The sequence below is a fragment of the Musca domestica genome, unplaced genomic scaffold (assembly GCF_030504385.1).
Source record: "Musca domestica strain aabys unplaced genomic scaffold, Musca_domestica.polishedcontigs.V.1.1 36, whole genome shotgun sequence".
Lineage (NCBI taxonomy): Eukaryota > Metazoa > Arthropoda > Insecta > Diptera > Muscidae > Musca > Musca domestica.
The window spans coordinates 3,766,395-3,792,589 of record NW_026712318.1 but is presented as its reverse complement, the minus strand read 5'-3'; the positions used below and the strand labels follow the sequence as shown (position 1 = coordinate 3,792,589).

At 34.8% G+C, this 26,195-nt stretch overlaps 2 protein-coding genes across 4 annotated transcripts in view; one reads left to right on the top strand and one right to left on the bottom strand.

Moving 5' to 3' along the window:
• The window catches only part of LOC101895356 (UTP--glucose-1-phosphate uridylyltransferase), a 42,272-nt gene extending 28,624 nt beyond the window's left edge, over positions 1-13,648 (top strand). For both annotated transcript variants that reach the window (XM_059125904.1, XM_005178451.4), the window contains exons 2-9: positions 2,706-2,892; positions 2,959-3,050; positions 9,465-9,605; positions 9,681-9,886; positions 9,951-10,176; positions 10,269-10,407; positions 12,395-12,804; positions 12,870-13,648. In XM_059125904.1, coding sequence (XP_058981887.1) covers positions 2,706-2,892; positions 2,959-3,050; positions 9,465-9,605; positions 9,681-9,886; positions 9,951-10,176; positions 10,269-10,407; positions 12,395-12,804; positions 12,870-12,977 — 1,509 coding nt within the window. In that variant the 3' untranslated portion in view covers positions 12,978-13,648. The remainder of the gene's footprint in view (positions 1-2,705; positions 2,893-2,958; positions 3,051-9,464; positions 9,606-9,680; positions 9,887-9,950; positions 10,177-10,268; positions 10,408-12,394; positions 12,805-12,869) is intronic.
• LOC101895767 (adipose-secreted signaling protein) overlaps positions 13,388-26,195 on the bottom strand; it is a 62,195-nt gene continuing 49,387 nt past the window's right edge. Inside the window, exons 1-2 of one of the 2 annotated variants that reach the window (XM_020035068.2) lie at positions 20,835-21,028; positions 13,388-20,301 (exon numbers count right to left, since the gene is read on the bottom strand). In XM_020035068.2, coding sequence (XP_019890627.1) covers positions 19,805-20,301; positions 20,835-20,859 — 522 coding nt within the window. In that variant the 5' untranslated portion in view covers positions 20,860-21,028 and the 3' untranslated portion in view covers positions 13,388-19,804. Of the gene's footprint in view, positions 20,302-20,834; positions 21,029-26,195 lie in introns of those variants that run through there. The other variant, XM_011292196.3, reaches the window with a different exon arrangement.

Here is a 26,195-nt window from a genome sequence, read left to right as displayed (position 1 = left end):
TTTTTGCATTTGAATATTATGATAAAAGTTGCCTATGCAGGTCCACGTCGTCGTATTTTTAACGGAGGGTATTCAAGGTTCGGCCTGGGCGAACTTACAACTTTTTTACTTGTTTTAATTTTTTAAAATTCCTTCCAAAATGGCGGAGGTTATAATTTACAAATAAAAGAGGAATACAAGCTTTTCGCACGAAGCCTATAACAAAACTTGCAAAAAGCTCAACACCCATATTTTGTAGCTTTCGAATAAATTTTGTCTCAGAAACGCTTCATTTTTAACAAAAAACGAAGTTTTGTTTTGGAAAATTTCCATAAACAGCGAACAGAACCAAACACGTTAAAAAGCTGTGGCTTTTGTTTTATTTTTTTATACAAAATATTCTTTGTTCCTCCTCCCTTATTAAATATTTTCGTCCACTCGATTTCACTGTAGACTCTTCTTTTTTAAAAATAATTTGGATTGAGATTTTTTAAAATCCTTAGTGTCTTCGGCAGTATAACTTACTGACAACAATCATTTGATACGGCCTAAAGGTGTCTCATCGAAATAACGGTTTTAGACTCTAGGTTTCTTTGGACCAAATCCGTTTCAGGACATTTGGAGTCGATCTAGCGATGTCCGTCTGTCTGTCTGGTGCGCACCCTAACTATTTAAGGGAGTATCCGATTAGGTACAAACTTGGTACATCGTAATACTATTGTCAAACTTAGATTAAGTTCGAATATGGGTAATAACAGTCCACACCTTCTGGTAACTCCTTACAAAATGTCAATATTTTCAAAAAAAAAATAATAATAAAATAAAATAATAGTTTGCTGCACAAAAAGAGAAACGATAATTCGATTTTGATCCAACTTTGCAAATTCCAATATTTACACCAGTGCATCAGGTGCGAAGATGGGCAATGTCGGTCCACTCCATCTCCCCCACAAAGGGTCAAACTTTTGAATAATTATAACTCTTACAAAATGTGATGTAAAGATCCGATTGCCTTCAAATTACACACAGCACAATCTTTTTATTAGTCCGATGTCTGGTGTGAAGATGAAATATATCGGTCCACTCTTTCTGGTACCTCTCCCACAATGGGTCAAAATTTGATTAAGTATTCCATTTATGCTTGGCAATATTAATATTTCTCAATATTTCTATCAACACAAAATTTGTTATAAAGATGGGAGGGATCGGACCTTTTCTTTTGGTACCTCCCCTACAAAGGGCCAAAGCTTTAAATAACCAAAACGATTATGAAATCCGAAATAACCTTCCAGTTCTCTTCATATTTCACACACCCCATTATTTCTTTTAAAAAAAGATCTGCTGTGAAGATGGGATATACCGGTCCACTCCTTCTGGTACCTCCTCCACAATATTTCTATCAACACAAGATCTGTTATAAATATGGGAGGGATCGGACCATTTCTTCTGGAATTTCCCCCCATTAGGGTTCAAGATTTTGAAAAACAAAATTCTCTTCAAATTTCACACATACAAACATTTTTGCTAACACAAGATCTGTTTGAAAACCGATATATATGGTACTTCACCCACAACAAGGGTAGCAATTTTCAATACTTTTATCTATCATAACTTGCGCAAAAATCAGCGATTATTTACAACTTGTTATATCTAAATATTTCTCCCAACCAGAAACCTGAGATACATATGGAATTTAGGATTTCGCATAAAATTGGAGATAATTGTTCAATATTCTTGTAATTTTGCTATACCAATATTTTTATCTGCCTTAGATGCGGTGTGAAAAGTGGAATACTTTGGTCGACTGTATGTGGTACCATGCGCACACTTTTCTAATTTTCTAAAAATTGTCACATACCTCATATAAAGTGAAGAAAGTTACAATATAGTCCAATTCTGGCACGTCGCAATTTTTTATCATATTTATTTAGATCCGATATGAAATGGACAATATTGGCCCATTCCTTCGGAACCTACTCCATAGAGGGTTAACAATTTGAATAATCATAACAGAAGCCAAAATATATTTAAATAATCGAACATTGGCTGAGGGTATACATCAGTCGGCAAAACCAATTGATATTTTCTAACTTGTTTTATGTATATAATAGTAAAATATCTCAAGCCCCAAAGGTCCACCTCATTACCTATAAGTTTATTAAAATCCGAATTTTGTAAACTGTTTTTTGAATCACTTACATACAACATGTTTGTTATGAACAAATAATTACAACATTCCCTTTGCGATATACCTTTTTCAGCCAACCAATCTTTAAACAATAGGCCCAAATAGCAAACATGCCAGATTTTGTGGACACAAGTGTCTGGAACGTGTGCTAAAATATGAACAGATGTAATTTTCTATACTAAATCAATATTGTTATATATTTCCATATTTGCACAGTTAACTCCTGATGATTACGATAAACTATTTTTTGAAAATTTGTTACATTTCTAAACCAAACTCTATGCGGGATACTTCCCCATGCGTGGCAATTAACATAATAAATTTCCACACGTAATTACTGTAATTGCACAAACCTCACATTTAAGCGCCTCCAAAATGAATCGTATGTTATGGCTGAAATAAATTTACCACATTATACTCAACAAATTTTATCTTAACCATTTTTTGTTTCATTTAGGTTACCCCTTAATTGCATTAACCACAACGCCACAATATTTGACAAATTATTTTATTTTGTGTTTTGTTTTCTTACTTTTAGGTACGTGGCCACCAAAGAGCTCCATCCGATTCCAAAGAATTTCATGAATTGACCAAACGTGATGCTCTCCGTCAATTGGAAAATGATTTGGATAGACTATTGCAAACTGCCGAACCGGAAAAGCGGCCGGATCTGCAATTCGAAATGGAACGTTTTGCCGAATTGTTTGGACGATTTTTGCAAGAAGGTGGGTTCTTGTTTTTTTTTTTTATTTTGTTGATGTGATTTATTTATTTGTTGTGTTTTTTTACAGAGGGTCCCTCCATTGATTGGAATAAAATACAAAAATTACCTGAAAATGCTGTCAAGGACTATAGTTCACTGAAAGCTCCCAAAAATGATCAGGTATACTTTGTTCTATATACAATATGTAGATAATTAAAAGTTATTACTTGGGGCTATATCAAATGTACCAGTTTAAAATATATATATTTTCCGATAATCAAGAGCAATTTGAATTACAGGGTGAGATAAAAAAACTGCAACAAAGTCAAACGCCATAATTTTTACATTTTTTTTTAAATTTTATTGAATGAAAGCAAAAAATGTCGGAAATAGCATCAAATTTTAGAATAAGTTTGGATTTGTTCGGATTGGTCATCTTTGGCACGAATTATGGCCTTCAAACGGCCAATGAAACCCTCACACGCTGCCCGAATGTTGCTCTGCGGTATTTTGGCCCATTACCGGCGAAGCCCTTCCTTGAGGTGATCGACAATTTCGTATTTTTTAGTGCCAACCTTGCTTTCCAAAATACTCCAGACACAATAGTCCAACGGATTGGTATCCGGGGATTTAGGTGGCCATTGTGCGCTGGAAATGAAGCGTGGAACCTCATTTTGTCACCATTCTTGGGTGGCGCGTGCTGAGTGCGATGTTGCTGAGTTCTGTTGGAATGTCCAAGGTCTGCGGCCAAAATGTTTTAATACACCATCCAGAATATTTTCGCGATAATATTCGACATTTATTCTGATGCCACGGTCAATTAATAGGAGCGGCTGTTATGGCGGCCCACACCATCACCATGGCCGGCACTTGAGTTCTGGTGGCCAACCGAAGATGCACATTTTCAGCTGACCTCTTTGGCAAGTGAGCACGATCATTTTGTTTGTTTAGAAACTGCTGGAGAACGAATTTTTTCTCATCGGAGACGGAGAAAACCAAATTCGGCAGTTCCCACTTTCCGCCAAGCGAAGCAACTCTTTAACTCTTTTGAGTCTATTTTCTTTCGGTTGCGGTGTAAGTTCTTGCACTTTTTGGAATTTCAATGGTTTTACCCAGAGCTCATTTTTCACTATTTGCCGAATGGAATATTGCGATATGTTCAGCGCACGAGCCATTTCTCGGCCACTGCAACGCGGGTTTCAATCAAGTCGCTTCTTTACTTTCCGAACCATTTCTGCTGATGTTGCTGTTTTCTTACGTCCACTTTCTTGACGTCGGGCTGCGGGCTACCAGTATCACGGTAACGTGCGATGGTACGAGACACAAGTGATCTAACGATAGTTACTTGTGGTTTTCCAGCCAAATATAAAGAAATCACTCTATCACGCTTGAATTCCATCAAGAATAACTTTTTTCTGGAAAATTCTCACCAAAAAGCTTTTGTACGCTTGTAAACAATATAATGAACTGTTACTGGAATAATTTTAACAGCGGTCGGACGAGTCACTTAGAAATGACAGCAGTTTGTAGTTGGTTGTAGTTTTTTCATATCACCCTGTATATTATCAAAAGGAAAAAAATACGAATTTCTTTTACAATAATTCAACATGGGAAAATTCTCGATCCATTTTGCAATTTCTTCTCAAACTTTTTACCACATTTCATGTACAAAAACTACATAATTATTGGACAAAAATATGGAACACAAATGAGATTTGTGAAAAACGATATCTGAGTTAATTTCTCTTCCAAACTATGTTTAGAAGTCCCTTTAATCTCATCCATCATTATTTTGAGCTGGTTCATTTGATTCGCCCTCCACAAAAAAATGAAAATAAATTTAATGATTATTGCACGATTCAATAGCATTATTTTATTTTTAAACTAACGACAAAATTTAATTTAAAATTTATTGATTTGTAAAACGAAATTGTTTCTTTTAATTTGTCTTAATTTTTTTCTTAACTTGATTGGCATATGACTCTAGTAGATTTGTTGGAATTGGCTTTTTTGGATGTTTCTAAATTTTGTCGTTTCATATTAAAACAAAATACAAATAATACACCAACATACACAGACACACATTTTCATACATACTTTATTATATCTATGTCATTTCCCACCTTGTTTTCCTTTGACAAAAACCAAAAAAAAAAAATAATAAAATCCTTTGAATTGGATGTGTTTATATTTTTACTGTGGTTCTCTTCAAAGAATGAGGTAACCTATTACGTTATTTTTCTAATACTTATAAATTTTGTTTTGTTTGGAAATCGTTCGTACGTATAGGTGTATGCTTCTAATTACATAATTTGCTTAATAACCTTTGATTGCTTTCTTGAGTTTTTTTCATGTAGCTGCATTTACCTTTACTTGGGTATATTTGGTACATGTACTAAAATTGTCTTATTTCCTTTTTTGGTACAGTTTTATTACAAATCATCAGTATATAGCAGATTTTTTCTTAGATGGTGGATGTCTAAGCATATATGATTAATAGAAATATGCTACAGCTCTTCTATTGATAAAACAAATATATACAGCTCTGGCGTAGTCATGGGGTACCTATCTAATGGACAAGTACATTTTTTACAAAATTTCAATGGATAAAAAACGTTTAAGAACGCATAACGCATAAGAAAAACTGATATGTGTAGTCAAAGACATTACCCAATTCGTATGTGGCCGGAGAACCATTCACATAGGCTACTTGAAATTAGAAGTCCATCCATATGATTTTTTCAAACAGAATTATCTTCAAAAATGTTGCGAAGAAAACAGTTTCTACTGATCCCCTATAGATAAATTACAAGTTCTGCGGGCCCTCTGTGGACAAAGAATTACTTTCAAAAATTTGTTTATTTTTTTATATTTTTAGAGTATTTCTTTCACATAGTCTCCCTGAAGATAAAGGAACTTCTACAGGGCATTTATAAAGAGAGTACTGGGAAGAAATGTCCAAATGAACCGCGGACCTCGGTGTGCAGCCAACTAGAAGTTGCCGTCTCTACGTTCAGAGCCATTAACCCGTCTTCCTAAAGTAGCACTAAAACAAGTGTATGCATTGGAAGCAATGTAGTTGTTGTGGGCAAAAAATCCATCACTACAAAAACAAAAACTTTGCTGTGAAAAAGATCTGCCAATAGAACTTCAGTCGAACCTGGAGAGATTCTAGTGTATAATCCGCATATGCTAATTTGCAATAAGTTCGAAATATATACTACTTTCCAGAGAACGGCCCTTGTAAGCCATCATCCACACCAAATATGTCTGATGAGCCGCTTAACCAACGGCGAAACGCGTCGCATAGTGGTGAGTGTGTGATAGTGTCTATCTGGCTTTCCTTTTCACTGCAAATTTCAGATCATTAAGCTCGTCTCGAAAGAGAAATCAAACACATAAATGAAAAATGGTTTCTACTGATCTCCCACTGATAGATTATTATATTTGAAGGCTTTCTATAAAAGAAAAACTTTTCAAAAGATTTTCTGTAGATTAAATCAATTTAGGATTCCGATTAATAAAGATCTATATATAGATAGATGTTCTTCGGGATTTCTGACAGAATTCCAAATATTCTGTTAGAGAAACACATCTGGTGGTCTTAATAGAGAAACTAGCATTATTTTATTGGGAAAATACTCACTTTAAGTTGTATATAGAAATGAGATCAACTTTTTATATTTGTCCTACCAATTTTGATGGTCTCTGACTTCAATTTTGTAAAAACATCAATTCGTGCCCAATACGATCTATATATAGATGGATGTTCTTCAGGATTTCTGACAGAATTCCAAATATTCTGTTAGAGAAGCACATCTGCTGGTCTTAATAGAGAAACTAGTATTAATTTATGGGAAAAATACTCACTTTATAGAAATAAGACTAACTTTTTATGTTTGTCCTACCAAATTTGTTGGGCTCTGACTTCAAGTTCGTAAAATCATTAATTCGTAACCAATACGAATTGAGACGATTGCACCATTCTGAATATAATTGGTCCAAAACTACTCTGGTTTGTCTGAACATCCAACGTTTTTCAGCTGCAATGGGTGGCAGATAATCTCCGAGGACTGTGTTTACTCGATATTTCTTCATAACTTCTAAAAGCGGGTCAGATGGATGGATGCTCTCCCACTGCGTAGCATTTGTATTCGTTGACCACACTAGTGCCGCCTAGTTGTCCAGTTCGTACCTTTCCTACTATTCATTTTGTTGCTTATAGCTGTGGCTAGTGCAGAGGACTTAAACATGCGGTAGAATGTGAGTCCTAGAATCTTGGGGTAGTTCGTGGTCGGTATTAAATTTCCCTCGGCTTGCACATTCACCCGAGTACTCACCTCGGAAGTCCATGTTCTGATGTCTGGCGTCCACACATAGAGTTGACGATCCAACGTCTCAAGAGCCTTAGCAACTGATGACGAAATTGGCCTTTGATTCGCCTTCGCTGGCATCCTTGGCTGACTTCAATCGCGGGAACACTCAAACTTCGGGAACGATGTGGGTGGCTAGCGACAGGCTAACGACTTTTGTCAGATATTCAACTCCCATCGTATGTGGTAGTTTCAACATTACCATTGAGATTCCGCCTAGGCCCAACGCTTTAGCGTTATTAACGTATCGAGTGACCCATCGTTAACTATGGTGGGGCCTCCTCAACGGAAAGGATTTGATACAACATAGTACTCTTCGCTTTGCCCTGACACTCTCGGAATGCTCGATAAATTGTCGGTTAAAATACTCAGTGCACCTCTTCGGATCAGTCACCGTTACGTCGTTAAAAGTGACTGAGGTCCTATCATCCTTTTTTCCAGGGTACGAGAGCGGCTTAACTGTTACCCACAGCTTACTCATATTGGTTCCAATGTTGCAACACTTCATATGGTCTAGCCACTTTTTCCTCTTATGCTCCTGTACCAACCGGTTGGCTTCTACTGTCAAATCACTGATTCAAGGAACAGTTTGCTAATCCCGCTGCCTCTGCTGGGAAATTTAATCTTATCTAGGGTATTCGACCAGCAGGTACATAGTGAGCGGCTGCAGCTCTGATAATGTTTCAGAAAATCATTTCTGCTACCCGAACATCAGAAGGGTTGGGCAATTCTCTGAAGCGAAGTTTGGTGAACTTTCTGAATTCTGGCCAGTGAGTTTTCTTATGGTTAAGGAAAGTGAGTTGTTTAGAGGTTATGAAATCGGGCTATCTACTTATGGAGACGATTATCAGGAGATGGTTTGACCCATGAAAAATGGGGTGTTGTCAAGTCACGACATTTATCGGATTAGGTAAAACTATGGTTAAGTCTGGAGAAGTGTGACACTCTCCTTTTATTACCGTGCAGAATGTGGATAAATCTATTCTATGTATCCATCATATGATGGTTTGAATGGCCCCCACATTGGGATCTATTGCAGTTCTCAGGTCGTATTAATGCTTGCTCATGCCATAGCACTAGTATTCTCGGACCAGCTTACCAAAGACTCACCTGTCTTATTTGGGGTATTTTTGATGCATTTTTTGGTTCATCGATGTGCTTTTCCACATCCACAGTTTATGTAGCAAAAAAAAAGTAGGGCATTTGATTTCGTGGTGTCTAGTTGGATGTCTTCCCTTTAGAGAACTTTGCAAGGTTCATGAGATAGGAGATAAACTTTATATATCATTTACGATTGAACTCCACGCAAACACCCTACAATCATTCGAATAATTTACGACCTCTTTGGCGTTTAGAGTGCTACTGCCACCAGATTTTCCAATCATGCGACACTAGAGTCTGGAGCTCAAACAAGTTCGGTCTGAATTGTACAAAGTCGTGTAATAGGAACGATTTTCACTCACTCATTTTGGGTGAAAGGAGTCATGAGTTTTAAAAGATTTCTAAGAACTTTTGCTGGCTAAAATTCTCATCTATCTGACCTCCGACGTAATTGAACGTCAAAAAACGAAGCACAATCAGCAGTTAGAATGTACTGCAGTTTCGACAAAACTGGCTATGGTCATATTTAATCCCGGCACTGAATTATAGCATCTACTGGCCGAACTGAATTTGGCGAACCTTCTCTAACGGACCAATATTTCGAAGTTTCAGAATATTTTTTAGCTCATTTGAGGGACCAGATTTACAGAGCGAGTCTATATCTCATGTTTTTCCAATTGCTTGTACAAAAGAATAGCTTTGTACCCTCTAATGACATTTTAGAAACCAATATTTTAATTCATGGATTCCCATAATTGTCTATGTTTATTTTCCTTCTATTTCAGAAAAAATAAATTGCGATTTTCTTTGATAGCCCTAATATTTACATTTGCGTTTAACCTTATTGCAGCCTTAAAATTTTATAATGTAACATGTTTTTGCTTTAAGCCAATAAAATTAACTACAATTTTTTGGTTAATTAGCATTGTTTGTAAGCCTTATATAGCTGCCGTAATAAATCTTAGCATATTTGCACTGAGCTTAATTGTTCCCCCTTTTTTTCCTTATTCTTCTTCTTCTTCATCATTTGTTGTGTTCATTAACAATAAACTACTTGAGTTGAAAAAGAAATAACAAAACTAAAATTAATCTTCACAATATTCCCCCCTCCCCCCTTTAGATTCGTTCTATGTTAGACAAATTGGTTGTCATTAAACTTAATGGTGGTCTCGGCACATCGATGGGTTGTCATGGACCCAAGAGTGTGATACCTGTGCGATCGGATTTGACCTTTTTGGATTTGACCGTACAACAAATTGAGGTAAGCATTATTTATTTTGATTCTAAACGAATTTGCATTTCAATGTTTCAATAACTTGTGTCATCATTTTTATAGCATCTCAACAAAACATACGATGCCAATGTCCCCTTGGTGTTGATGAACTCATTCAACACAGACGAGGATACGGAGAAGATTATACGCAAATACAAGGGATTCCGTGTACAAATCCATACCTTTAACCAAAGTTGTTTTCCACGCATTAGCCGTGAATCGTTTTTGCCCATTGCCAAAGATTTTGATGTAGAGAAAGACATTGAGGCGTAAGTGCAGTGGAAAATTGTTTTCTTAATTTTATTTTAAAATTTTTTTGTTTTCAATTTCCAGTTGGTATCCACCTGGTCACGGTGATTTCTACGATACCTTCCGCAATTCCGGTTTGCTGAAGAAATTTATTGATGAAGGCCGTGAATATTGTTTCTTGTCGAATATTGATAACCTGGGTGCCACTGTTGATTTGAATATTTTGAATAAATTGGTGGGCGATGAACGCGATGCGAAACCCGTGGAATTTGTTATGGAGGTAACCGATAAGACCAGAGCTGATGTTAAGGTAAGACATAATAGTCTTTGTTTAATATTTTGTTGTTTTGTTTTCTAATCGCAAATAATGTTGTTATTGTTTTTAATTATTGAATAATCCAGGGTGGTACCTTGATTCAATTTGAAGATAAATTGCGTCTTCTGGAAATTGCCCAGGTCCCCAAAGAACATGTGGATGATTTTAAATCTGTGAAGACTTTCAAGTTCTTCAACACCAACAACATTTGGGCGAATTTGTCGGGTAAGTAGAATTTCTTGGTTTAATTGAAGAGGAGGTCAGAGAAAATATTATATGCGCAAATGTATATTCTTATATTCTACGCCACACTATTCAATAGGGGGAATTATGTCAAGATCCAAAAAAACCTATATTTTTTATATAAGACAGCTAATGTGTTAATTGCAAAAAACCTCATATTGATTTTCTATTTCACTGCATGCCGCCTTTAAAGGTCCTTCTAAAAGAAAATTTTCAAAAATAAAGTTAAATAGTGTCAGTAGGTTTTGCCAACAGATGTATTATGATTGCCGACAGATAAGTTATGATTATTCGACAGATAAGTTATGATTATTCTAACTGGTGACGCTTTATGGGGGAGGTTCCGAAGCAGTTGGCTAATATGTTTAATGTTTGCATGCTGGCTGGTTTCTGACGAATAAATGTTCCAATGCAATTTTCAAATGAGTCAATTAAAGCGGCCAAACTCGAGCTTTGACATTGTCCCACAAAAATAGGCTAAAGGCGTTAAATCAATCCCACGATCCGATTTACTTGTCTCGTATGTGAAATAAAATGACCACCGAATTACTATCTCAATAAGTCGTTGGTTACGCGGATTCTGTGGCATATGGGGCCGTTGCTGAAACCACAAGTCATGCTCTCGTCAAGCTCTTGCATGTGGGGCAAAAATTGGGCATCACCACATGGTAGCGCTCACTATTCACAGTTACGTTACGACTCGCAGCAGCTTTGAAGAAAATACAGTCTAATTATACCACCAGGCCATTAACCGCATCAAATTGTGACTCTTTGGATGCATTGGTAGCTTTCGGGTTGGTATACAAATTTCTTTTCCTCAGAGACTCATAATGAAATTTGATCTAGAATATTACTTCCGTTGACATTTTATCAAAAAAATTAAGAATTATCTGAGATTTTGACTCAACCTGAAAGCGTATAAAACTAACAGACGAAAACGATGCATACATTTTCAACTTTTTATAAATCTTTTAATAACCCAAGGTCTGGTGTGAAGATGGGATATATTGGGCCACTCCTTCTGTTACCTCCCCCTCAAGGGGTTAACATTTTGAATATCCATGAAGCTCATAAGACGCGAAATTAACATCCGATTCCATTTAGACTTGGTATATCGCAATATTTCCATCAACACAAGATCTAATATAAAGATGGTAGAGATCGTACCATTCCTTCTGGAACCTCCCCCACAAGATTTTTGAAAAACAAAACGCTCAAAGAAAGCGAAATAAACATCCAACTCTCTTCATATTTCACACATCCAAATATTTTTGCTAACGCAAAATCTGTTGTGAAGATGAAATATGTATACGAACCCCTACTGGTTCTAACCCACAAAGAGTCACAATTTTCAATACTTTTATCTGTCATAACTTGGGAAAGTAGTCGGCGATTCTTTGGAACTTGCTATATCTAAATATATGTCTCTCAACCAGAAATCTGATATGAATATGTTGTTTATCGAAATTTATGATTTAGCACAAAATTGGATATATATGTTCGATTTCCTTCAAATTTGGCACATACCAACTTTTTTATCTGTTTTAGACCAAGAATGAAAATTGAATACTTCGGTCCACTCAATCTGTTGCATCACACACACATATTTCCACATAAATAAATGTGTAAAATGACAAATAAATGTGTAAAATATTTTCACATACTTCGATCTCGTTTAAAACTAGTTTTTAGCTATTTTTTGAAAAATGGACCAAATAGGTCTTTGGTTTTCAGTAATATTGCCGAAGACACTTTATTATGCCCAAAATGCGGTATTCAAGGAATTTGAAACCAAAAATGTGTCTATTTAAGTTACTTGGCGATGTAAACTGTAAAAATAAGAGTCTTCCATTATTACCTCCGTTTTCATAATATATTAGACTTTTCCTGTACTTATTTTAAAAAATTTAATTTTGGAAAATTGGAATGTTCGTATTCTTTATAATAATATCTCCCTTTTTTATTTTAGCTATCGATCGTGTTCTGCACGAACGTACTCTCAATCTGGAGATCATCATCAATAACAAGACATTGGAGAATGGTTTGCGTGTCATTCAATTGGAAACTGCCGTTGGTGCTGCCATGAAGTGTTTCAATGGTGCCCTGGGTATTAATGTGCCACGTTCACGTTTCTTGCCCGTGAAAAAGACCTCCGATTTGCTGTTGGTTATGTCCAATTTGTATAATTTGAAAAATGGTAGCTTGGTGATGTCGCCACAGCGTATGTTCCCCACCACACCATTGGTGAAATTGGGTGAGAATCATTTTGCCAAAGTCAAAGAGTTCCTTGGCCGTTTTGCCAATATACCAGACATCATTGAATTGGATCATTTAACTGTGTCCGGAGATGTTACCTTTGGACGTGGTGTGTCTTTGAGGGTAAGGTTTTTTTTAAATTATTTTAAATTTTGGAATGGTAGTAATTGTGTTCATTTTTTCAACAGGGTACCGTAATTATTATTGCCAATCATGGTGATCGTATTGATATACCCGCCGGTGCCATATTGGAGAATAAAATCGTATCGGGTAATATGCGTATTTTGGATCATTAAAAACATCTGCTGCCGGAGCTTTTTGTAAATGTTTAGCGGAAAAGACATTTGCCTATTCTTATTAACCGTCAACACCTCTTGATAAACTATCAACTATATATATTATCAGTCAATCAAACTCAACTCTGTAGTAATTGTATGCTTTACGTAGTAGGAAAATAGGCATTTGACTGGGTGGCATGTCTGCAGTCAATTGCTGGTTTAGATATTTTCATTAGAAAATGGTAATTTTTGGGATTGTTACTTCCAAATCGGTTTCAAAAAACAATTTTCTTTAAGATCACAGTGTTTTCCTTGTTCCTTATTTTAAGTAAAAATTTTTTATAGTTATTTTGTTTCATTTATTTTTTTTGTAATCGAATATTTATGTTTCCTGCTATGATTTGATATGTTTTTTAACGATTTTATAGTTATTTTTTTTGTAAATTCTAAGGTTCTGAGCTTCTCTGTATCCTTAAATTATATCATAATTGCTATTCGTATTTTATGTAGATTCATAATACTGCGCAAATCTTATTAAGCCTAAAAATAATTAAGTTGTGAAACACAAGTGAAAATTTTGTAAAACACACATACACACACACAAAACAAATTTATATATTGTTATACAATTTTGTGAAAAAAATGGCAATAAATATAATTTAGTTCTTGTTATGGAAAAAGTATATAAATATTGTTGTATTATTTAAATATGTAGGTATATTAATGCATATCATCATAGCGGTGCCATCACACAGCCTTTACACTCAAAGTTGGTATTAAGGCTATGTGATGGCATAGCTATGATGATGTGCCACCTTAAGAGAAAGAAGAAGGTTCATTGTTTGGCTTAAGGTTTTTTATTTTTCAATTTTTCCTTTTTTAATCACCCAATATTTCGATTTCCTCCGGAAATCATCTTCAAAGTTAAAGCTCAGTTTAAATGTCACTATCAAAATTTTATTGAATGAAAGCAAAAAATGTCGGAAATAGCATCAAATTTTAGATGGAGTTTAGATTTGTTCGAATTGGTCACCTTTGGCACGAATTATGGCCTTCAAACGGCCAATGAAACCGTCACACGCTGCCCGAATGATGCTCTGCGGTATTTTGGCCCATTCCCGGCTAAGTGTTTGCTTGGTATTTTTAAGTGCCAACCTTACTTTCCAAAATACTCCAGACACAATAGTCCAACGGATTGGTATCCGGATATTTTGGTGGCCATTGTGGAAATTAAGGAAGGAACCTCATTTTGTAACTATTTTTGGGTGGCGCGTGCTGAGTGCGATGGTGCTGAGTCCTGTTGGAATGTCCAACGTCTGCGGCCAAAATGTTTGCGTGCCCAAGACTTTAATATACCCTCCAGAACATTTTCGCGATAATATTCGGAATTTATTCTGATGCCACAGTCGATTAATACGAGCGGAGAGCGACCATCGACGGTTATGGCAGCCCACACCATCATCATGGCCAGCGCTTGAGTTCTGGTGGCCAACCAATATCAATAATCAATATTTGCCGAATGGAATATTGCGATATGTTCAAATCACGAGCCATTTTTCGGTCACTGCTACGCGGGTTTCGATCAAGTCGCATCTTAACTTTTCGAACCATTTCTGCTGATGTTGCTGTTTTCTTCCGTCCACTGCGACGCGGGTTTCGATCAAGTCGCTTCTTTACTTTTCGAACCATTTCGGGTGATGTTGTTGTTTTCTTCCGCCCATTTCCTTAACTTTGGACTACGTATCACGGTAACGAGCGATGGTACGAGACACAAAAGATTTATTCACATTTAAATGCTGGAGTGTTCTAACGATATCCACTTGTAGTTTTCCAGCCAAATATAAAGAAATCACACTATCACGCGTGAATTCCATCACGAATAACTTTTTTTTCTGGAAAATTGTCAACAAAATGCTTTTGTACGCTTGTAAAGAATATAATAATCTGTCACTGGAATAATTTTAACAGTTGTCGGACGAGTGGCTTGGAAATGACAGCAGTCTGAAGTTGGTTGCAATTTTTTTATCTCACCCTGTGCTGACAGCTGTCTATTATTGTTGGTTGCTAGACTGATAGGTGGCTAATCAACACCTGGGAATCCAAGCACTTGACAGCTTGGGTGATGCAATCACAACATTTTATTCATCTTTTGGATTTGGATTCATCTGTTTGATTGAGAATTATTACCTTTTATGTCGAAACGTTTTATTGTCTTAAGAGCTTTTTTAAGGTGTAGACGGAAAGAAGATAATGTAGCAGTTTTTTAATATTAATCAATAAATTTCATCATAAAGCGATACTGACCGATTTTTGACATTTTGAAAATTTTAACCGGTGGCTGGAGTATACATTATTTTGACGATTATTAAAATTGGGTCTTTCCGAACCAAACACCATTTAATCCTATTTCATATTATGTTTTATATATTTCGTCATTCAATTTGCTATCCTTTCAAAGTAAAACAATTTATATAAGAAGTTGATGAAATAGTTATTTATTTATTGTAGAGCCAAAATTATTACAAATAATATTTACAATCAATTTCATTATTTAATTTTTATTTTCACACATGTTTTCTTCTAAAGATTTGTTAGCTACTGAGCGTACTACAGATGTGGGTGTATTTTGAGTGTAAAATTTACATTCATATGTATTTATTTAATATCAGGTGCAATAATTTTTGTGTGGCACGGCTTGTGGTTTAGAGATGTACATGTACATTAGGGTGACAGCTTTTGTATATATGTGATTAAATATTTAATTTTTAAAAATTGTTTTTTTTAGTAAATTAATGAAGTTAAGAAAAATAATACTCAATTTAATTAAAACTTTCTTTTAATAGATTAAAAAACTTTATCAAGTAAAAAGAATTGGTGCAAAATTATAACAATGTGAAGAAAACTTTACATTTTAAAAAGAGATCAGTAGATTTTATAAGAGATCTATAGTATTCTCTAGTAAAGACACATCGATTTTTCTTTTAAATTCCTATCAAAATAAAATAGACGTTTATTGGGTGGGACCGGATATTCGAACATTTGACCCGATAGTCAAGATCCGGGATAGAACCGGCATTATTTGGAGCTTATGAAGATACCTAACTAATAAAGGGTTCTTGAGTTATATCAAAATTAACATTTTGTCGACCTGATTTTTTTTGGAAACTCCACAAAAGTCGAAATACGGTCCATTATAAGAAGTGTCCGCCAAATACCTTTTTTTGAAAATCCGAGTAAAGCTTCAGCAGTGTGGCATGCCAAATGTGGCCAATATCCTTCTCTTTAATTTTTGTGAATACAAGAACGTTCACCTATAGGGACTTATAACGTAACAAACACTCCTTGTTTCACATCAAAAATGGTCAATTATGGCCCTGGATCAAAATCTGCACCAAACATTGATTCGTTTTGGGTGCATCTGCTTTTCAATGCATGCTCACGGATATGCCCCAAATGCTGAGGGTGCTTCTCTTCTTCCAAAATATAACCATGATATTCAAATTGAAAAAGCCGCTAGATTGTGTACCCTTTATAAAGCAAATTATAGCTGACACTCTAACCTTTGTGGACAAACATAATTAAAAATAAGTCTACAAATACCTACCTCTGGAAATAAAATTTCAAAAATCTGCGAACTGAACTAGAGTTAAAAAACACAAAACAAACAAATTATTCAAGAAATCAAGACTGACTAACTGAGCTCCGTCTCATTCTTCTGATGGTTTATCACCGAGTGAGTGTTGAGCCGGAACGGAATCCAATATGTTGGGTGTGTCAGGAGTCGAGTATATCACTAAAGTAAGTGCCCTTATCGTTACCAAAGCCTGAAAAAGGGCACGACTATCGCTTTTGTAAGCAAAAGCCAACATTTTTTTTTCCATCATTAGTTGCCGATTGAAAACTTGGGGTTTATCATCAAAATATTACCATAACAATGGTTCCGGTTCAAAAACCGGCTCTAGTCTCACAAAACTTTCTTTGTTTTATCACCACACCTTTTCCTTTCCTATCATCGCTAAATATTCTTCCTAGGATGAACCCAATGGATCAAAGGTCTCCGAGTGAAGCAGCTACCAACTCCCGTGTAGCTGCGCAACTTAAAACTAATAATCAACTTAGCGATGATACAAAAAAAAAAATATTCTTCACCTGGACCAGCAAACAAACTTTATGGTCGTAAAAAGACTTGAAATTATCAACCCAGATATACTTCCTATACTAAGAAGGAAGTAAACTATTTCTGAACTCGGTCTAAATTCTAAAGGAAAGATTATTTGCAGCAGATATAGAATTGTTATTGATTTTTTTTTTTCGCCTAAAAGTATGCTCATGATTTTGTATATTTTTCTTTTTGAACAAATACTCATCCAGTTGAAATCATTATTATGATGGTTCTTGTTATAACACAATTAACATACCCATCTTTTTTCTTGAAGTCCCAAGTAAAACGCCAAATTTCAAGATCATCAAAAAGGCAGTGATACATCTTCATCCAACAGTTTTAGTTGTACCACACATGTATATTAGTGTTATGACTTTTTTCAACCACATAACCCTGTATCAAAGTTCAATTTAATTGTACATAAAAATTAGATAAAATCCAAAGCTCACACACAAAATGATTTGAAAACTTTTATTTCTGAGAACTTTTGACAATTTTTGAAGTCACTCTAAGCAGATATATAATTGAACATAAGCTTTAAGAACATATACATAACTTTACATAAATCATTAAACACACAGGGAAGTCTCTTAGTGGGAGGTTGTTCTTATTAGCACAGAAGTTATATTAAGTTCTTTCCAAAATGACATATTCGGTTCAAAGTGTGATTCGCACACTCAGTAGTGAATAACCAGTAAGGAAAGGTCAAAAGTGGAGTGGAGCCGAGCTGTATCTGACAGCTGGTAGCAAAGATTATTGTTGTGGAGTACATATTACGCGTATGAGGGACTTAAAAACCCAAATCGGATGATACATATAAATGGGAGCAACAGCTATATTTGAACCGACCATTACCAAATTTGATTTACTTGCTTCTAGACAGAATTCAGTGGAATCTGCCAAAGGTCAGGTCATTTTAACTTATATTGGACATTTGTTGCACAATTAACCCAAAATCAGTTGAAGATATATGGGAGCTATATCAAAATCGGATATGATTATAATCAATTCCAATAGGGTTCGTCCTTGGGCCAAATAAATATTGTTTGGAAAATTTCTTCTCAATCGGATAATAAATGCAGCCTACATTTTTTTTCACAAGAATACATGAACAGACGGAGTGACATGAATAAATCGACTCAGAAAGTGATTCTATAAAGATCCTCAAAAGTAACTATGGGTCTATCTTGTTTCCTTCTCTATGTTACAAACCAATTCACAAAGACATAATACCCTTACCTCTATGTGGTGTAGGGTATAAAAGCGGACGTTGTTCATTGTTCATCAAATCAAAAAAAAAAAAAAAACAAAAAAAGGGAAAGGGAAAGGGAAAAATTCTCACAAAAAAATTGTTTCAAAGTGCTGTTTTTTAATATTTAAAAGGAATATGTGTTATTTCATTTATTAATAGTTAAAATTTTATTCATTCGGGATACAGCAATTTAAACAGACAAAAATATAACAGTTTTGTGATGTATTTATGTTTGGTGCTTGAGAATAGGCATTATTTATTTATAATATTTATTAACAAAAATAAATCTTACAGAGATTGAAATATGTAAATTAAATTAAAATATTTTAAACAGAATTAAAAGTATTTATTTTAATATTATAGTTATATATATTTAATACATTTAAATGTTCACTTGTTCCCAATAGCTGTTTGTTTTTTTGTTTTTCTATTTTAGTCTGTGTTTAAAATATTTACTCTTTTAACAATCCAAGAAGGGATTGCAGTTCTTTGTTTTGGCTATTTCATTGACATTGCTTCCAATGTATGGAGAATATATTTATGATTTCCATTGAAGAAGTATAACAAAGTTAGACTGAGAGAAAAAAAAAATATTAAAACAAATGCTCTTAAGTTATAAATATCTGGCAATTTGCAATTTTGGTCGGATGCCCACATTGGGAGTTGGTAGTTATATAGATTTGAAAAATACAAATTCTATTGGAGTTTTTAATTATTATTATTATTATTTAGTAATATTTGTAATAAAATTTAATGTTTTATTTTTCGTTTTTAAATTTTTTGAACATAGGCACGATCGAGTTTAGTTAAAGAAATGCCACTTACAAAGGGGATTACTTACAAACTAAGCAAAGAAAACAAAAAAAGAAAAAACATATACGGGTATGTAATGGAAAACAAATCGGTTCAAGTTGTCATAAAAATTTAGATGAATAACAACATTCAAACAATTTCAACATTTAAACAGAAAAACTGATTTTTTTGGGCAAGAAAAAACCCTATATCCCCGATGCCAAGAACTCATTTCTCCGTTTGTAGATCCTGAATAACATTTTCAAAAACATTTTCCAGTCATGACACTTTGAACGGATTTACAATTTATTTATTTAAATCAATTAGAAATTGACTGCGAAAGAAGAGCAATTTTATGTGTATTTTTTCAATGTTTTGATTTATATTCAAATTTGGAAAATACAAACATTTCTAAAACACTCTTGGAATTGGTGTTTTTAGCATTAATTTTCATTCAAACTATATAAACAGGCCCTTAGTTTCCATCACATACCCGATTTATTTTTTATTATTCATTAATAATTAATTAATTAATCAAAGCTTTTGCATTCGCTCTGAATGCATCGGCAGACAAAATGGCCTCCTGCTCCACTTTTTTCCTTCTCCTCCTGCTCCTCCTCCATCACAACACTTCTGAATTTATGAGCCCTTGCTGAAACCTGGAAAATCTGAAGCCTCCGACTCCTCGTCCTTTTCCACACCTATGCAATGTATACCGGTACGCAGCATTGGTGTTCCCTTGCCCTTGCCCAGCACTCGGGCAGCAATTACCAATTTCAGCACCTCCTTATCATCATTGGAATTGACAATGTGCAATGTTTCACGCATTAGTTTCTCTTTGTAGGCAAAAAACTCGATTTTCATTTCATAGCAATCATGCTCATCGTGTTTAACGCCCGAGAACTCTGTTATCCGGCAATGCAGATTAGGAACTGTGGTAACATCCGGCTTGAACTGGGTGCTGCTGACATCACCAAACAGATTGCAGGGTAATTTCAAATCTATCGTATAACGATGATTGATCTGTAGAAAACCGAGACTGACAATGATTGTATCGCCTGCCCGCTGATACGTTACACAGCTGTCGTTTTCGAAATCATCCTTTAGGCTGGTCACATCGAAATGGACATGATGATCTGGAAAGGGAAGAAAGCGATAATAAGTAATTTGAAGTATGAAATAAGGGGAAATATTGTTAAATGAGTTTTGAGGTGGACGTCTTTTCAAGGTTGTTTTAACTCTCCGTCCAAAATCGTATTGTTGCTGACTATTTATTAAAATTCAAAATATATATATATTTTTAGGAAATTCTTTTAAGGACTTCCTTGACCATGTCTTGGAGTTTTTTTTAAGTATTATTTTCGAGAATTTCTTAAGTTATTTTCGTAAATTTTCAGAAACATCAATATTTTACTGTGTCTCAAGCATGGACAAAAAACAGGTTCAATTTTTCATTATGCCATTATCGGGTATTTGTTAAAACATTTTTTATATTTCTTAGGGAATTTCTCACATTCTGTTTTTTTTTTCTTTGCCTTTGTCACAATACTAATTATTTTAAAAATATTTTCCATTGATTTTCAGTGTCAAAATCTTGTATTTTTTTAAGAATATTTGTCAAGGACTTCCTGTGCAAAAATAGTGGACATTTATATTGTAACAAAGGTACCATAATCGTGATTTTTTAAGGACATGTTGTTCAAAATTTGGGATTGTTCAGAATATTTTTTCAAGAGCTTCCAGTGTCATAGACGTGTGTTTTTAGTTCTTCTAATCGTGGATTTCTCAAGAATATTTTTTAAGGGCAAACTGATCCATATCGGATATTTTTAAGACTTTTTTAATGGTTTTCTTATGCGAAAATGGTGAATTTAAGATTTTTTAAAAGTTGATTTTTACAAATATATATTTTTTTTGGATTTTGAAAGAAAAATTGTCAAGAGTCCTTGTGTCATTATCGAAGATTTTTAAGTTTATTAAACCGACTTCGTGTACTGTTATCGTGTTTATTTTAAATAATCATTTTAAGACTTCCTATGCCATAATTGTGATTTTTTAAGAATATTTGTTAGGACTTTCATAATCGTGGATTTTTTCAAGAAATACACTCAGGGGCTTCATGTGTCATTATCATGGATTTCATTTTAATAATTTTTCCCCTGTGCCATTTTCGGACTTAAATATTTTTCAAGGTCAATAAATACTGTTAATATTTTCCCAATATTTTCAGGGTATTACAGCATTAAAACTGTTGATGTGTCGGGGCTTTTCACATATAAATTTTAGTGTTTTACAAATACTTTTTAAGGATTGCCAGTATCATAACATTGGATTTTTAAGCTCCTACTTCTGATAAAAATATTGGGATGTGGACATTTGTGAGGCAGGTACCAGAAGGGGTAAATCCATGGTTCAATAAAAAAAGTTTTCTGGTGAAATTTGAAAAAAAAAATCGGATGTTTTTTGGTATTTTATAAGAGTTATAATTATACAAAAATTTGACCCGTTGAGGGGGAGGTATCAAGAGGAGTGGGCCGATATATTCCATCCCAACACCATATCTTTTGTTAGTAAAAATATTGGAATGTGTGAAAGTTCAGAAAGAATCAGATGCTTATTTGGCATTTTATGAGCATTTTGATTACTCATATTACTTTTGACCCCTTTGTGGGGCAGGTACCAGACGGAGTGGGCCAATATATTGTATCCTTATACCTGTGTTAATGAAAATATTGGAATGTGTCTAGTACGAATTTTATCGGATGTTTATTTCGCGCTTTATGACCTTCATGGTCATTCAAAATTTTCACCCGTTGTGGGGATGGTACCTGAAAGTACCGTTCTTCATACTAGATCTTGTATGGACAAAAATATTGAGATGTCCGAAAAATTAAAAAAATGGAGACTTTTTTGATGTATAATAATTTAAAAATTTGGAGTAGGAGGATATTGTTCATTTTTGCACCTGATGTAGCTCTGATAAAATCAGAATACCTTCTTGTTCATTTATACCTTTTTGTTCATTTATTCTCTGTGAAAATTTTGACATTTGTGGGGGAGGTCCTAGAATGAGTGCTTCGATATTACACATCTCAGAACTCGATCTAAGTTTGATAAAAAACTTTACGATATACGAAGTTTGGATCAATTCGGATACTCCCTTCAAGTGTTATCATGCGGATCAGCCAGACAGACCGATAGACGGTAGGACGGACGGACACCGTTAGATCGACTCCAAATGTCCGGAAACAGATTTGGTTCAAAGAGACTTAGTGTCTATATCCGTTATTTCGATGAGGCACACTTTGGCCGTATCACATGATATATAACTCTATAGCTATATGACTGAGGGTTATGTCATGATAATTCTTGGGAAAATATTTTTTGGAATTCGCGATTTTTGTTCTGATAGTCCCTGCAATAAATTTCTTAAAACTATATGATTATTGCTCTGATAGCCATTGGAAAATACAGGGTGAGATGAAAAAACTGCAAAAAAAAAACTGCTGTCATTTCTAAGCCACTGGTCAGACAGCTGTTAAGATTATTCCAGCATTTTTGTGAGAGTTTTTCAGAAAAAAGAAAGCGTGATAGCGTGATTTCTTTATATTTGGCTGGAAAACCACAAGTGGCTATGGTTAGAGCACTCCAGCTTTTAAATATGAAAAAAAAAAAATTGTTGATGTCTCATGCCATCGCTCGTTACCGTGATACTGGTAGCCCGTAGCGCGACGTCAAGAAAGTGGACGGAATGAAACAGCAGAAATGATTCGAAAAGTAATGAATCATCTTTATCGAAACCCGCGTCGCAGTGGCCGAACAATGGCTCGTGAGTTGAACAGATCATATCGCAATATTCCACTGAAATTCCAAAAAGTGCAAGAACTTACACCGCAAAAGAAAGAAAATAGATTCAAAAGAGCTAAAGAGTTGCTTCGCTTGGCCGGAAGTGGTGAACTGACGAATTTGTTTTACTCCGTCTCCGATGAGAAAACATTCGTTGTCCAGCAGTTTTTAAACAAACAAAATGATCGTGTTTACTTGCCAAAGAGGTCAGCTGAAAATGTCCACCTTCGGTTGGTTACCAGAACTCAAGCGAAGACCATGGTGATAGTGTAGGCCGCCATAACAGCCAATGGTCGCTCTCCGCTGGTATTAATCGACCGTGGTATCAGAATAAATGTCGAATATTATCACGAAACTATTCTGGAGAGTGTATTAAAGCCTTGGACACGCAAATATCTTGGCCGCAGACCTTGGACATTCCAACAGGACTCAGCATTCGCCACTCAAGAATAGTTACAATATGAGGTTCCTCTCTTCATTTCCAGCGCACAATGTCCACCAAAATCTCCGGATACCAATCCGTTGGACTATTGTATCTGGAGCATTTTGGAAAGCAAGGTTGGCACTAAAAAATACGAAAGTGTCGATCACCTCAAGTAAGCGTTTCGCCGGGAATGAGCCAAAATACCGCAGAGCAAGATTCAGGCAGCGTGCGACGGTTTCAATGGCTGTTTGCAGGCCATAATTCGTGCCAAAGGTGACCAAATTGATCAAATCTAGACTTATTCAAAAATTCGATGCTATTTCCGACATTTTTGCTTTCATTCAATTAAATTTAAAAAAATGTAAAAATTATGATGTTCGACTTCGTTGCACTTTCTTATCACACCCAATATATATATTTGCAACAACAAAATAACTACGGTATCCCAAACAAAATTTCAACACTGTTCTATTCTTAAAAACAATACGAATTCACAAAAAAATCATGATTATACCATTGATAACCCTTTGAAAAACAACCTTAGAAATTGCTCAAAAAACGCCTAAAAAATAATCTTAACTTTCTCCAGAAGTACCTCCCCCACCCTCAAAATATTACCCCCACCCCAAAAGGCAGTAGTAACACGATTAGAACATGTGATTATTTATTTGTATGCATTTAACAGTCATATCAAATCGATTGGTCGATATGTAAAATATATTAATTGGTCCGGACAAATTGCTTCTTAATCAATTCACATGTTCACAACAATTGGCCACCAATCTTTCATTCGTTCTTTCCAGCCAGTCTGCGCCTTCGTGCACCCCATGGCGTCAATAAATATATCAATATGTTTGTATTCAATTTCCATTCGTATTGATTAAATGAATGGGAATATTTTCATATGAATAGCAGTGTGGTGTGGAAGGATGGATGGCGGATGTCGGAAGGCAGAGGGCCGTGCCGGGCATAAAATATGAACACAAAACTTTTGTTTATTTGAGAATATTGGAAAAATTATTTTGTACGAAAATTAAATTGACCCACTTCCCTGCTGTTATGAATGAATTTACACCAAGTGAGGTAATTGTTTATAACGTTAAGTAAATAAACAATTGAGCAAGAAAGTAAATAAGTGAAAGGCGGTTGGTTGGAGATGGGAAGTATGTCGGATGGATGGGTATATTGGGTACAAATGGATGTACTTCTCAGCGGCTCAAAAATTGTAAGTAAATTATTTTGAGTCTAATCATATCCATAAATTTTTATACCATAAACCATAAAACCATTTTGGGGGTTTCTGTACTTTTTCTCAAAATCCTCCATTAAAAGACAATATCATAAACGTTAATTAATTTAATTCATAACTTTAGCTCTAGTTTTTCTTAATGAAAAATTCCATTAAAGTAACAAAGAATAATTTCTAATTCATTTTTCTAGTAAAGTATAGTCCCATCAGCTAAATTTGGGAAGATTTGTTTCAAGGCAATTTCTGCTAAGACATTATAATTAAAGCATGAAATTACAAAACTATGGCATCATATGGCATGCCATTAAATAAATTAAGAAACTTTCAAATGGCTTCGTCTACTGCAAATAGGAAATGCGTTCTCTACGATTGTTATGCCTGAAGCCAGTATCATTTGGCGGTTTAGGGCCTATTACAAATTCACATTACTTATTCAGCTTCCATATGCGTTAAGAAGAGACAGGAAATTATCTTGTGCACAATGGGCCAAGTTTTTTTATTGGGAATTAGAATCGGAAAGATTCAAAAATTTCAAATATGTTTTTGATAATGCAGTTTATATTGGGAACCGACATCTATATATCAATATTAAGCCCACGAGTATTTTTTTTGTCTTGGCTCTGATAGTTCTTGGAAAAATATTCTCCAAGAATATACTATTATATCTTTGATACTCCTTGTAAGCTTGTGGTATAATAATTAAGGTTTTAAATATGCTTAACAATTTAAAAAGTATCAGTCGGTTTTACCGACAGTTGTATACCCTCAATATTCGATTATTTAAATATTTTCTGGTATACCATCTATGGAGTAGATTCCAAAGGAATTGGCCAATATTGTATATTTCGTGTCGAACCTAAATAAATATGATAAAAATATTGTGACGTACCATATTCAGCTCAGGTTTCTGGTTGAGAGAAATATTTTGATGTAGCAAGTCGTAAAGAATTTGTTTCGCAATTATGACAAATAAAAATATTGAAAATTGTGACCCCCTTGTTGTGAGGTAGGTGCCAGAAGGGGTTCGCAGATAAATATAAATTATCTTCACAACAGATCTTGTGTTAGCATATATGTTTGTATGTGTGAAATTTAAAGAAAGTTGGATGCTTATTCCGCCTTCTTTGAGCGTTTTTATTTTTTTTAAATCTTGAAGCCTATGTGGGGGAGGGTGTGAAATATAAACACGGAAACGGATGTTTATTTCGGATTTAATAATCGTATTGGTTATTCAAAACTTTGATTCTTTGTGGGAGAGGCACCAGAAGGAATGGTCCGATTTGTACCATATTTATAACAGAACTTGTGTTGATGGAAATATTGAGATGTACGAAATCTGAATGGATTCGGGCGTTAATTTTGAAAAATTTTTTGTGGGGAAGGTACCAGAAGGAGTGGACCGATATTTTCCACCTTCACAGCACACCTTGGGCTAACAAAAATATTGTGATGTCCATTTTCTCACCTGACCTAACACTGAGGCAAGTATAAGGATTTGCAAAGTTGGAGAA